The sequence below is a fragment of the Cydia pomonella genome, chromosome 2 (assembly GCF_033807575.1).
Source record: "Cydia pomonella isolate Wapato2018A chromosome 2, ilCydPomo1, whole genome shotgun sequence".
NCBI lineage: Eukaryota > Metazoa > Arthropoda > Insecta > Lepidoptera > Tortricidae > Cydia > Cydia pomonella.
Genome location: NC_084704.1, coordinates 21,249,870 through 21,262,163, shown reverse-complemented (window position 1 = coordinate 21,262,163; position 12,294 = coordinate 21,249,870). Strand labels below are relative to the sequence as shown.

Sequence of the window (12,294 nt, the reverse complement as noted above, 5' to 3'; positions counted from 1 at the left end):
TTTTTATATATTTTGTTTGACATCATTTAACTGTGAATCTTGCAACTAACTTTAATAATAATGAAAAGGAATCGTAGGAATAATTAAGAATTTTTTATAGAATAAAAAACAGTTTTAGGAATAATACACTTAAATCAGTCTTTATAGTTACCTTAATCAGTCTTAATTGATTAATCAGTTAACAGTGTCATTGATCATAATCGTAATGTTATGAATCATGTGTAGTAAGTAATACTTACAAACACCATAATATTTTAAACATTCTTATCATGTTCACAATATCATAATTATCATAATATTGTAATTAAAAAAAAAACAAATTGTGCAAAGTTATACAAATTTTAATATCTCAACCTGACTATTTATGTAAGATGTCGTCGAATTTACTTGACGTAACGCTAATCATTATTTTAATTTTAAATGTGAACTTAAATAATATAAATCAGTCTAATTATAATAGTTCAATATTTTTTCTATTTCAAATGTAACTTAAGATAATTGTAACATTGCAGTAATATAATAATCAACACACTTAAAACAAATACAGTTCTTTTTTTTAACAAAAATATAATCACCTCACAAATAAATAATTTAACATAAAGAACTTATCAAATACCTAATCTAATCATTGGCTTAAGAACGGATGGAACTGGAGATCAATAACAATTAGACACAAGAATGTGATTTATAGCTTTATACATAAACATTGTAGTTTAAGTCTTATGTATATAACATTTATTAAACTCTGAGTAAAAAGTAATCAATATTACGGAAACTTAAACGTAACATTAACAAATTATAATCAGGTATTTCAGGTCATTATCTAACATTTGAATCTTACAAAATAATAAACTTTTGCAAAATTACACCTACAAGTTTAAAATCAAAATCTGACTAGTTATGTAAATATGTCGAATTTGTTTGACGAAACGCTAATGATTACTTCAATTAAATGTCAACTTAAGATGATATGTATAAATCAGTCTAACTAAATCTAGTACTTAGTCCAATACTTTTATTTGCATCTCTTTTCTTGATAATATGTCCGAAGAAAACTAATGGCGTCTATGGTACGGTCACCTAGAGATGTTCGCAATCGATTGCATATAATTATATCCTGCGGATGAAAAAATCCTTTCTGGTTCGACACTTGTCGGTGGAATAGCACTCAAATATTTATAAGCTAACGATAGATTTTTTTCCGCGATCACCACCATTCTCGAACAAAACCATTTCAATCTTGACTTTTTCAAAATCACTAAGTCGTTTTCTTGTTGTCGCGTTGTACTCTGCACAATGGTAGCTTTTTCAATTCTTCATTTAATTCCTCTGTTTTACTCATTGTTATAGGCGGGGGCAGGTTCTCATTGCCCGTTTGTATTTCGTCTTCAATGACATTCTCAATGTTCTCATGCTCAGAAGGAGGCTTTGAAATAAGCTTAACTATGCTTCTACACATGTCATCTGAGGTGAGCCTAGGAAATGTTTCCATATCTTCGTTACTTATATCTTCAAAGTATTGCTTTGGATTTGTAAGGTAGTAAAGTGTAGAGGCCTCTATTAGTTGACGTTCACTGTATCTTTTCTTCAAAGAGTGTCATTTGCTTGCTAATAGTAGTTTTCACCTCCGATAATTTTCTTATTGCAAATTTTATCGCAATATCCGCAGTTAATAATGAAGCATCGCGGCGGGATAAGCTCTCTACAATGGTTTTTATTGTGTCTAAGATTTCGTTTAGCTCATGCAAGGTTTTCCATTCTTCTTGACTGAAAACGATGTTACTATCAAGGTCCAACAGTGCTTTGTTGATACTTGATTTAAGCTTCACAAAGCGAGCTAACATGTCGACCATACTGCTCCATCTAGTTTTTGCGTCTAAAATCAAGGAATATTCTTTCCCAAAGTCAGCCAATACATGCTTTTGCAAAATGTCATCATTCTTTGTGGGTGATTTTTTAAACAACTTAACAACAGTTCTTACTTTAGATATTAAATCAAAGTATATAAGGCTCGATTGATCCTTAGCATATTATTCCACTTCACAAGATTCACCGTCATCGTCACCACAAACCACTGGGCACATAAGAAAAAAACAGGTTCTCTTTCAGAATAAAATAATGCGATAACGTTGCTGCTCTGTTAACAATTGAGTGAATATGGAAAATTTAGTAAGCTCAGGTATGCGGGGTGGGGCGGGGTGGTTAAGACAATAAGTGCAAGTGTCGCAACGTCGCATCGCACGCTTCACGACAAATGCGACGCTGCCGAACTTGCCGGTGCGTTAATTTTACTGATAATATAAATGTTTATTTGCTGTTATGGCGGGAACCGGGAGACCCGGGACTCGGTGCTCAGTACCGGTTCTTTGGATTCCAAATAAATCCCGGGATTTCCCGGGAAATCGAGAACCGGTATTTCCCGGGAGGACGCCCTACTACTTATATTATTATTATTTGGAGCCTGTCGTGTCCCACTGCTGGGCAAAGGCCTCTCCCCAATATCTCCCCAATATCTCCACTGATCTCTGTTCAGTGCTGAGTCTGACCACTCTTTCAAGAAGCCTACTTCAATTTTAAAAATATCACTTGATCATAATATATAGTATTGATAGTATCTCTATAGTTTGAATTAAAAAGAATATGCCACGCTGTTATAGACATAGAAATATTTTTTCGTAAAGCTATTAGATACCTACCTACATTTGGAATAATAGAATTCGCAAGGCGAGTAATTGAGTTAAGAAATTTTGAAGTTTTTTTTATCAGAGCCATTATATAGTGGGATATTAACATTTCACATGAATATCACAATAAGTTCACAAATGAGTTAAAAACTTTTTATACACATGTAGATATTATACAAAGTATGATTGCTGACATCAAACATATAAGTAACAATACTAAAATGACGACGTCCCTCATCCACCGAGAGATAAAACGTGTCTACAGCATGTTAACCCGCATCGAATCGGGGCTATCTAGGCAGCACATTACCTCTGGGAGGTGGTCTAGCACACACAGGCACAGAAGGTGTGTGTCAACTCGATATTTTTTATTAGTCTACTTTAGTGTCCCACTGCTGGGCAAAGGCCTCCCCTCGTTTTCACCACTCGACCCTGTGTGTAGAATGCGTTCAAGTCGTCCCGCCACTCCTTATAAATTCAACTCGGTATAGTTACATAACATGTTGCCCGACTTAGTAAAAGTCAAAAGTATTTACTGCAAACATATTATATAATATGGACCCTGCAAGGGCGCTGCAATCTTATAAATAAATAACAAACTATTACAATACTTTCTTCGGAATTATATGAGATCACATTAGTGCATCTTAAGTGCTAATTTGCTTAATGGGTTTATGGCTTTGGCTTGTCATCTCTGTACCGATTTTTTTTCTTCTGTAGATATGCAGTGAGGTTAAAAGTATGCTCACTTTTTCCTTTCTATTCAACGGTTCGAAAATGATTGTTTAGTTATACAGGCTGTTTATTTAGTCACCTGCTATTCCGCGATTTCGGGGTTGGTCCGATACGTAGTAAAAGTTGCTCAATATGACCTATATATTCACCCCGTAAATTATTGCAGGTGACTAAATAACAACTTGTATTACAGTTATAAGTATAATTAAAAAAGGTAGAAAGCGTTCGGTGGCCCATATTATATCCATATACAAGGTGTAACAAAAATAGTGGGGAGCCGTTTAAGGGTATATTCGGATCGTGTTCTGATTAGGAAAAAGTAGAAGAAACATTTTAGCCACCAAACATTTATAGCCTTTGTATAGAGGGTCGATTTAGACGACCAGCCCCGTAGAAAAAAAGTTTTTTTTCGGGAAAAATATCTTCTAGTTTTTCCTCATAAGAACAAGATACCGAATATGTCCTTAAATGGATCCCCACTATTTATTTTTTGTTACATCTTGTAGGTTAATAAGAGCGAAAAATAATGTAGTTTGACGTACGGTCTGGCCTAGTGACCTTGCATATGAAGCCGATGGTCCTGGGTTCTAATCCAGGTAAGGGAATTTACATGTGTGATGAGCACAGATATTTGTTCCTGAGTCATGGATGTTTTCTATGTATTTAAGTATTTTTATATTATATAATTATGTCGTTGTCTGAGTACCCACAACACGAGTCTGAGCTTACCGTGGGACTTAGTCAATTTGTGTAAGAATGTCCCTATAATTTTTTAATTTTTATTGCTTATTTAGTAATAAAATATAAATTCAGGAAATTTTCATCAAGCAGAAAAGTCTGCGAGCGGTACTACAATTTTTTATATTAAAGGAAAAACTTATAATTTGTGGTTTTACCTAAGTTAGGGCAACTTAGAAAACATGCCTTTGCTGTATTAAGAACGTAGGTGCCTGAGGTATACTTGTATAGTGGATCTTCTGTGTGCGATGTTTTTGTAGAAATGGGCAGTAGGCGAGACGTAAATTACAACTGCGAATTGGTTTAGGCAACATTTAGGCTCGTAAATGGCGAAAATCCAACGATTGGTGACCCGGATAGACTCCGAACGGCCTGTAGGTACTCGTAATAATAGAGAGAGGACTTCAAAATGTCGTCTGGAAGCCCTTAGCAGAATGATTAGAAAGTGTAAGTTTAGGGAAAATGGGAAAATTTACATTGTAATTGGCTTAAAAAATACCTAACAATACAAGTGCAAGTTTTTAAGGTTATTGAAATGGTGCCTGATTAAAACAAACAAAAGAACATGTAAAATGTTATTTACATATAATATAAATTTAATTATAGGTTTTTAATCTGACACTGTCTTTGTGGATTAGAGCCTCTAATCCACAGACGTAGGGGAGACCGGGGCAAGACGGCATACCTAAGGATAAAACTTACTTATAAGAAAAATTTAACCGTTTATTAAAAAACTTTTACATGCATCGCAACATCAGTAAGTTAACTTTATAGCTGATGCGATTGAGAACAAACTGAGGTTTTTGCGATAAAAAGCTACTTTTATATTAGATAATTGACAGTTTATTAATATTAAAATATTTTTTTCTGTAGGAGTGATAGGCAGCTTCTTCCTAGCACATTAATCGGCATCTTTTTGCGGACCCGTTATTCATACTTGCTTACATCAGCCGCTGGAATTGTTAATGGTTTTTGGCTGTTTCATTTTTCTCTTTTAATACACTTTTGATTTGAGCCCAATAATAGTCGAGAGAACGGCGCTGCAGGACGTTTGCTACGCTTACTTTGCTCTTCGTCAATTACTAAATGTGATTTTTGTACGTAAGAAATTGTCTGATTTTCGACTTGGCCTAGAATGAAATAACGCAAATTTTCGGTTACTTTAGCTATCCTTACCTTCGTACGAAGAACTGATCTGACTTTCATCATAGTTTGTTCCACATTAGCCGCATATGTGGCCCAGTTTTTACGATAAAATAATACAGGCATGCTTCGTTTTCGCAAATTCTATTAGCAATCTTTATGACGGGCCCAGAAGTCACTTTTTTCTAGAGGTCTGCCGCTTCGAGGCCTCTGTTCAAGAGACAACATACTAATTTAACTAATTTAGTATGTTGTTTAGTCTTACTGGTTTAGTCTTCAATGTGTTTTTGATTCGAAGTTTACAGTTTTTACCACCCCTTGTAACTTTATTTATTATCAAAAGCACGAAACTACGAGATTTCAAGTGTTTCGAGATCAAGCATATAGAATGTTACAATTTTTCTTGCTATTTGGAAATTACCAATTTTCACGTGTAGGCGTCGCACAGCGTAAAACCAGACTTATTTGTAATAACAGTTTTGAATGATTCATAGTTTCAGTACACTTAAATCGACCGGGATATAAACCGTGATTACATTTTATATTGTTTTTATTGAGCTCCCGATATTACAGCCGACGCGCACGAATGAGGGTAGACCAAGCGCGGTCTACAAAACTTTGACACCCACCCGCCATCTCCAGTTACCCATGAACAAGATGCGTCGAAATATCGGGAACTCAATAAAAACAATATAAAAGGTAATCACGGTTTATTTGTATAGACTTATTTGTATTTAAATATATAATATAATAATAAGTTCTTATTACCACTGTAAGACAATCGCCGTCATCTTGCTTAAATTATTAATTTTTATTTTTCGGTATAGGTCTTATAATCAAGTTGTATAACTATCAAAGTCACTTAGTTTTCGGTTATTAGGAAAAACAATAAGTAATATAAATATTTCATCTTGGCCCATGGATCGGGGCAAAATGGAAAATAGCAAGGAACAAAAAGAGCACCTAAAGCTGAGAAGGTTATAAAGTGTCTAATATAAAAATTTGTTCTTTCTTAACGGTGTTTAGCCTGGGTTTAGCTTGAAAATATTGTAAAAAACATGCATATTTACTTCATAATAAATCGACATTTGGCTTAAATAGTATTTTATGCAACAGTTGTATAAGAAGGGTCAAAAAAGGCGAGTGGCGTGAGTTACAATGTGAGCCGGAGCCGAAGGCGTAGGCGAACATTGTAAAGGAATACGCCACGAGAATTTTTTGACCTACGTATACAACGTTGCATACAATATTTTTCCTACGAGTCAACAAAAATAAATCTTAGTTTAGGTAAACAAATTACAGCAAAAGTATATAGCCAAGACGCGCGAGCATACCTTGTTACGCCCGGGCCGCGGCCGGCCGGTCAGCGACACCTCCTCGTAACTCATGAGGCCCTGGTACTTGCTACTTGCTAAATTAATTTTTTGGACAGTTTTTTCTAAATGACAGATAACAGTAGAGGAGTAGGAAAAGATATTATTATATTTTTCCTCTACTGTTATCTGTCATTTATGCATTCATTAACACGAATACTTCCTTTTTACATCAAAAATGCGCCAAATAAGTTCGCTTTCAAAAAATCATTACGTGCTTTCTTTGCTAGCAGAATGAAAGATTCTTAATGTATTTATTTATTAGCTTCAGATGTTTCGTCTTTATTTATATATATGTATATATATATACATATTTATTTATATATGTATGTGTGTATTATGTTTGTATGTATATGTTATTTCATGTATTTTTGCTTGATTTGTTTTGCTATTGTAATTGTAGCACCGCTCTCAATCTCTCTGCTTAGCCTTAAGGTTGACTGGTAGAGAATGCCTCGTGGCATTAAGTCCGCCTTTTGTACTATAAGATTGTTTTCTTTTGTGCAATAAAGATTAAATAAATAAATAAATAAATAAATATAAGAACATACATAAAAGGTTTCAAGAAAAGTCTATATTGTCTATTCCTCATAAAAGCTCTTGTGCTTTTAATCGCTATAACGTTACTGCGATTAATGGCTACCAACCTAACAAAACCAAAACGAATACAGTTTTAAACTAAGTGCATTGCTGCCAACTTACAAAATATTCATTTGGTTGCATAGTAAAAATAATTACTTCTTAAATCAGAAACACGCATGTGACACCCGTAATATAGCAAATAGTAACACCCATAGACTACGAAGACCGCTTAGCGTTGCTTTAGCTAAAAATTTAATTTAGCAAGTAGCAAGTACCAGGGCCTCATGAGTTACGAGAAGGTGTCGCTGACCGGCCGGCCGCGGCCTGGGGCGGGCCGGGCGCGTAACAAGGTATGCTCGCGCGTCTTGGCTATATACTTTTGCTTTGTTTACCTAAATTAAGATTTATTTTTGTTGACTCGTAGGAAAAATATTGTATGCAACGTTGTATAAGTAGGTCAAAAAATGCTCGTGGCGTATTTCTTTGCAATGCAATGTAACTCACGCCACTCACCTTTTTTGACCCTTCTTATACAACTGTTGCATAAAATACTATAATATTATTCAAAATAGTAAAAAGATTTTTCACGTGGAGCAGTCAAAACATGAAGGAACTTGTTATTTCCACTGACCACCGCGATTTAAAATAGTACTAGCGCTTCCGTAGCTCAATATCGTGCGTAACTCATGCTCAAAAGCTAATTTACGTCCCGCTCCGAGGTTCATCTTGTCCCGGTCTCCCCTACATCCACTAATTTAGATGATCATAACAAACGCTTTCTGAAAGTATTATAGTAAGTATCTTTTGATTATTTTTACACTGTGTGTACTATAAATGTTGTATTGACTTGTAAAAGCCTTGAGGCCTACTTGCAGAATAAATTTTTGAATTTTGAATTTGAGTTTTGAATTTTGTGATCTAGATCTGATAAATCGCGGGTAAAAAATTGTACAAAAAGTTTAATTTCAAACGTACGTACTTTTATTCAATCAGTATTTGTGTAAAAAGTTATCATCCCGCCTAAATACATATAATCTCCCCTTATCGAAATCACATTTAATCTAAGTCAACCAAACTTATTAAAGACGTAACCATATCACAATAATATTGCGGCACGTCAGGGGGCAAGAGAAAATGAAGAAAGTTCGGTGATGAGATTGTCGCCCACATTGTCTCTTGTAGGTAGTTAGGGGCTTTTACCCGATTTTGTATGCCCGCTGATAAGGGGAACAATAGGGCCATATTATACGCTTTATTAGATTAGGCTTCCTTAAAACGCGCGAGTTGACTCCGTAAAAGGGTTACAAGGAGATTTCAAGCATTAACTTAATATTTATTTAATGCGGTGTATAATTTCAGTGAAAAACATAAAGGGTAAGACGCTAGTTCCATTTGGGTCTTCACTATATTAATCTAATGCTCCACAAAGTCTAAAGGGAAACGCCGAATTCTCATTATAAAATAGTTTGAGAAATAGCCTTTACTCAGTCTCTTTCGAGAAATATTGGCTACAATTTGACATCCCACCGAGACCTCTCATTTCGTAAATTCTTCGTGTGTAGTGTAATTGGTGAACAATAAATTTTATTTGAAAATGTTAAGATAGTTAATTAACCAAAACTTGTCTGTTTTAAATAATATGAATTAGGTTAAATTATTATAAGGCCGTATGTCTCCCGTAATGGCCTCCAGAATTAGGTGCCGTAATGAAATTTAGAGGTCAGCTGAGAAAATTTATTTCAGGCATAATAACTTATTCCAGGCCATTTCTTTATACCGTCAACCCATTAATGTTTCTGCCGGCGTTGAAATGGTAGTATTTGGCTCCTTAGTAATCTCTAAAGAACGATAACTTTCCTTACTAACGTCGCGTTTAACAGTTGAAGTCATTTTGTATTTCTTATTATGACTCCCATGGTATTCAGAATAAGGGAAATAGATCAACTAAAAAGCTGGCGAAATGCGTAGCGAACCACGTATAATTTTAAACTTTCGATTCGAACCAATCATTTAAAAAATACTTACACTTAATCGTAAAACTCATGTACTTGGGAGTTTTCAGAACATAGTGTACCCAATTAGCGTGAGTTGTTAAGAAAAGTTAGTGTTACTTGCAGTTTTGTGACGAGTATTAAGCATTAAATATCAATAAACACTTGGTTTTGGTGTTCTATTCATAAACTATAAGCAATATCACAATATAAAAAACCAGTCACGTGCGAGTTCGTTTTACTCGCGCACCGAGGATTCCGTACAAACTTTGAATTATCTCGTGTAACTATAAAAGCGAAAGACTTTTGATAAGAATTACTTATACTAAGTATAATTGTATTCTACACTAAGTATAATAGGGATGATGACACATGTTGAATTTTAAAACAAAATCTAGTAAAATAGATAGCAAATGAGCAATTCCATAAAGGAATAAAGAAATGGTGCCATTCGATTCCTTACATTTTATCCAAAAAAATATTGTATAGCGAATATATACATAAACGCAATAATTCACCGACAAAATCGCAATTTCAATGTTTTTCATACTTCAAAATAGGCTCTCGGTGACCGTGACGTCACGTTTGCTTATCGTTTTGTTGGGAGCGTTTCGCGAGTGAAGTACGACTGTCGGACTTTGACTATCATTTCTGACTTTTTTATTGCTTTAATGCAATGGGTTCCATATATACATTTGATTCTAAAAACGAACCTGAACGATTGATACCATTAATAAATAAAAAAACATCTAGCCTATTGTGTACAGCGCTATCTATCGACAAATTGTCTAACTGATTTGCGCGACGCAATGCACGCATGTTGTTTTTTTTTTTAGAGGATAATTCTCTATCATGTAAACCGACTTCATAAATCTATCTTTTATTTGAAAAAAGGTGTCTTTTATGTAATCCTATCAAAATTTCCTAAAATTGGTTTCATTGCCAACTGAATTCGGAAATGTTTTGTGTTAATAAAAAAAGTTACCAAGATAGAAAACTCAGATTATATTTTTCCTGTAAATTACTTAAAAAAATATTTTTTCCACTATGAAAAAAAAGAAAGAGAAAAACGTTTTGTAATGTACAATTTGAGCTTTTTCAAATAATACCCCATTTGACTTAGTCACTCGACTTTGAAGTTTCGCCCCATCTTATTATTGGGCATTTTTCATAGTTAATAAAAAATAAAATTATAATACATACATACTTTCAATGTGCCTGTGTTAGTGTTGTTCGTAAATATTCCAAATTTCATATCGATAGCTTAACTGGTTCTCGAGATATTTAGCGATGTGACAGACAGACGGACAGACAGAGTCGCACCATAAGGGTTCCTTTTGTACCTTTTTGGTAGGGAACCCCAAAAAAGGAAAAGTAGTTCATTACTATAAAGATTTCATGCTTAGTTGTCGGCACAAAACTGATAGCGATTAACTTTTCTTAACTACTCACGCTAATTTTGGGTACATACATTATCCTCTGAAAACTCTCTCATAAGTTACTTTAAAGGTCTATCAAATGATGTGCCACACTTTGACGTTTGCTAGTTTTTCTTATTGACATTTAGTTACATGTATGGAGTGCCCTCCTAAAAATTATAATTTTGTTTATTTACCTATACTTAATTAACTAAGTAGTACCAAAGAGAATTTGAAATAGAAGTGGAGTGTCAGAGTAAATTTTAAAGCCACAGTAAATTTACTGCCATCTTTTGACACATGATTAAAACGTTTAGAACACCATTCGGCTTTGATCGACCGATTCTTAGCACACCTATAGACTGACCTGGTAACAGCACGGGAAATTATGCTCAGTTGGCCTGTTACCATAGCAGATGTAGCAAAACCACTATCTGTTAGACTAATACAACATTCAGGCCTCTTGTGTACCTAGCATAAACAATGACAACTTTATAGGCTTACCTGGTAACAGCACATGCCTCTAGCCAGGACGTATACCCGATCGAAGAGCGCGAACAGCGAGGCCGAGGGTTGGTGTATGGTGCAGATGATCGTTCTGCCCTGCCGCGAGAGCAGGCGCAGCAGCACCACTAATTGCCGGATCGATACAACATCTAGGCCTCTGTGAAAACGTAAATCATTATTTATGCAACTCCTATTTCATACACCCGTTAGTATTTGATAGTTCCAGATATTATCTCGTAAAATGATAGTACCTTTTGTTCGCTGAGTAATACTCGTACATTTCAAAACTATAACATTTGAACAATAAAATCTGTCTTTTTAAGTGGACTATTTTATTAAATTACCAGAAAACGTGTTTGGGGTTCACTGTAGAGCGCTCACTGGCTGAGCGTTTGGTTTTTCATTTGCCGGGTGTGAAATTTAAATCTAACTAACAATGTATGTAGGTAAGTGGGTCAGGAGACAGCAGGAATCGTTTATTTTGATCTCAATATTTTTTTTCGTAATATTAATGATTACTGAAATTAATTTTATTATCGGTAACTGTGTACAAGTGAAGTACCTATACAACTGGGGAAGAGTGGGGCTTCATGTCACAGGTATTATACATACTTACTGGGAAGTCGCAAACATGAGAGAGTTATGTTGTACTTACTATTTAACGAAATAAATAGTTGTTTTTTCTTTAGGTCCGATTTTGAAAGGCTGTAAATTGGGCTGAATACGATGTACAAATAATTGGTGAATATTTACTTTGCATAAATTCTCTGTTGCATTCATGAATATATGAAATTAAGTCTATTCAGTGTATTCATTCCCACGTGTTAAAATTAAAATTCACATTAAAATAGTTATTAATTATTGGCAAATCATTTTTTTTAAAGGAGACATAGGTACTATAGTATCGGTAGTTACCGGTACTTTATATAGATATCAATGCCAACCCTAATTAAACCTCTAGAGTGCAGCCAATTATTAAGATTGCATTACCCCTACTGATAGTGGAGTGCCGTAAGTTTTTACTGAGAGACTCGAGTATTCCGAACGGATTTTCATGAACCTATCGAATTGTAATCCTCAAAAGATTCAATACAAATGTTTACCCGCTACTTTTTACAGATCT

The 12,294-nt window shown here is 34.6% G+C and overlaps 1 protein-coding gene across 3 annotated transcripts in view; it reads right to left on the bottom strand.

Annotated features, from left to right (window-relative positions):
• Positions 1-12,294, bottom strand: part of LOC133534628 (ATP-binding cassette sub-family G member 1-like) — a 202,273-nt gene that overhangs the window by 71,743 nt on the left and 118,236 nt on the right. For all 3 annotated transcript variants that reach the window (XM_061873839.1, XM_061873838.1, XM_061873840.1), the window contains one exon: positions 11,169-11,328. In XM_061873839.1, the coding sequence (XP_061729823.1) occupies positions 11,169-11,328 (160 nt within the window). The remainder of the gene's footprint in view (positions 1-11,168; positions 11,329-12,294) is intronic.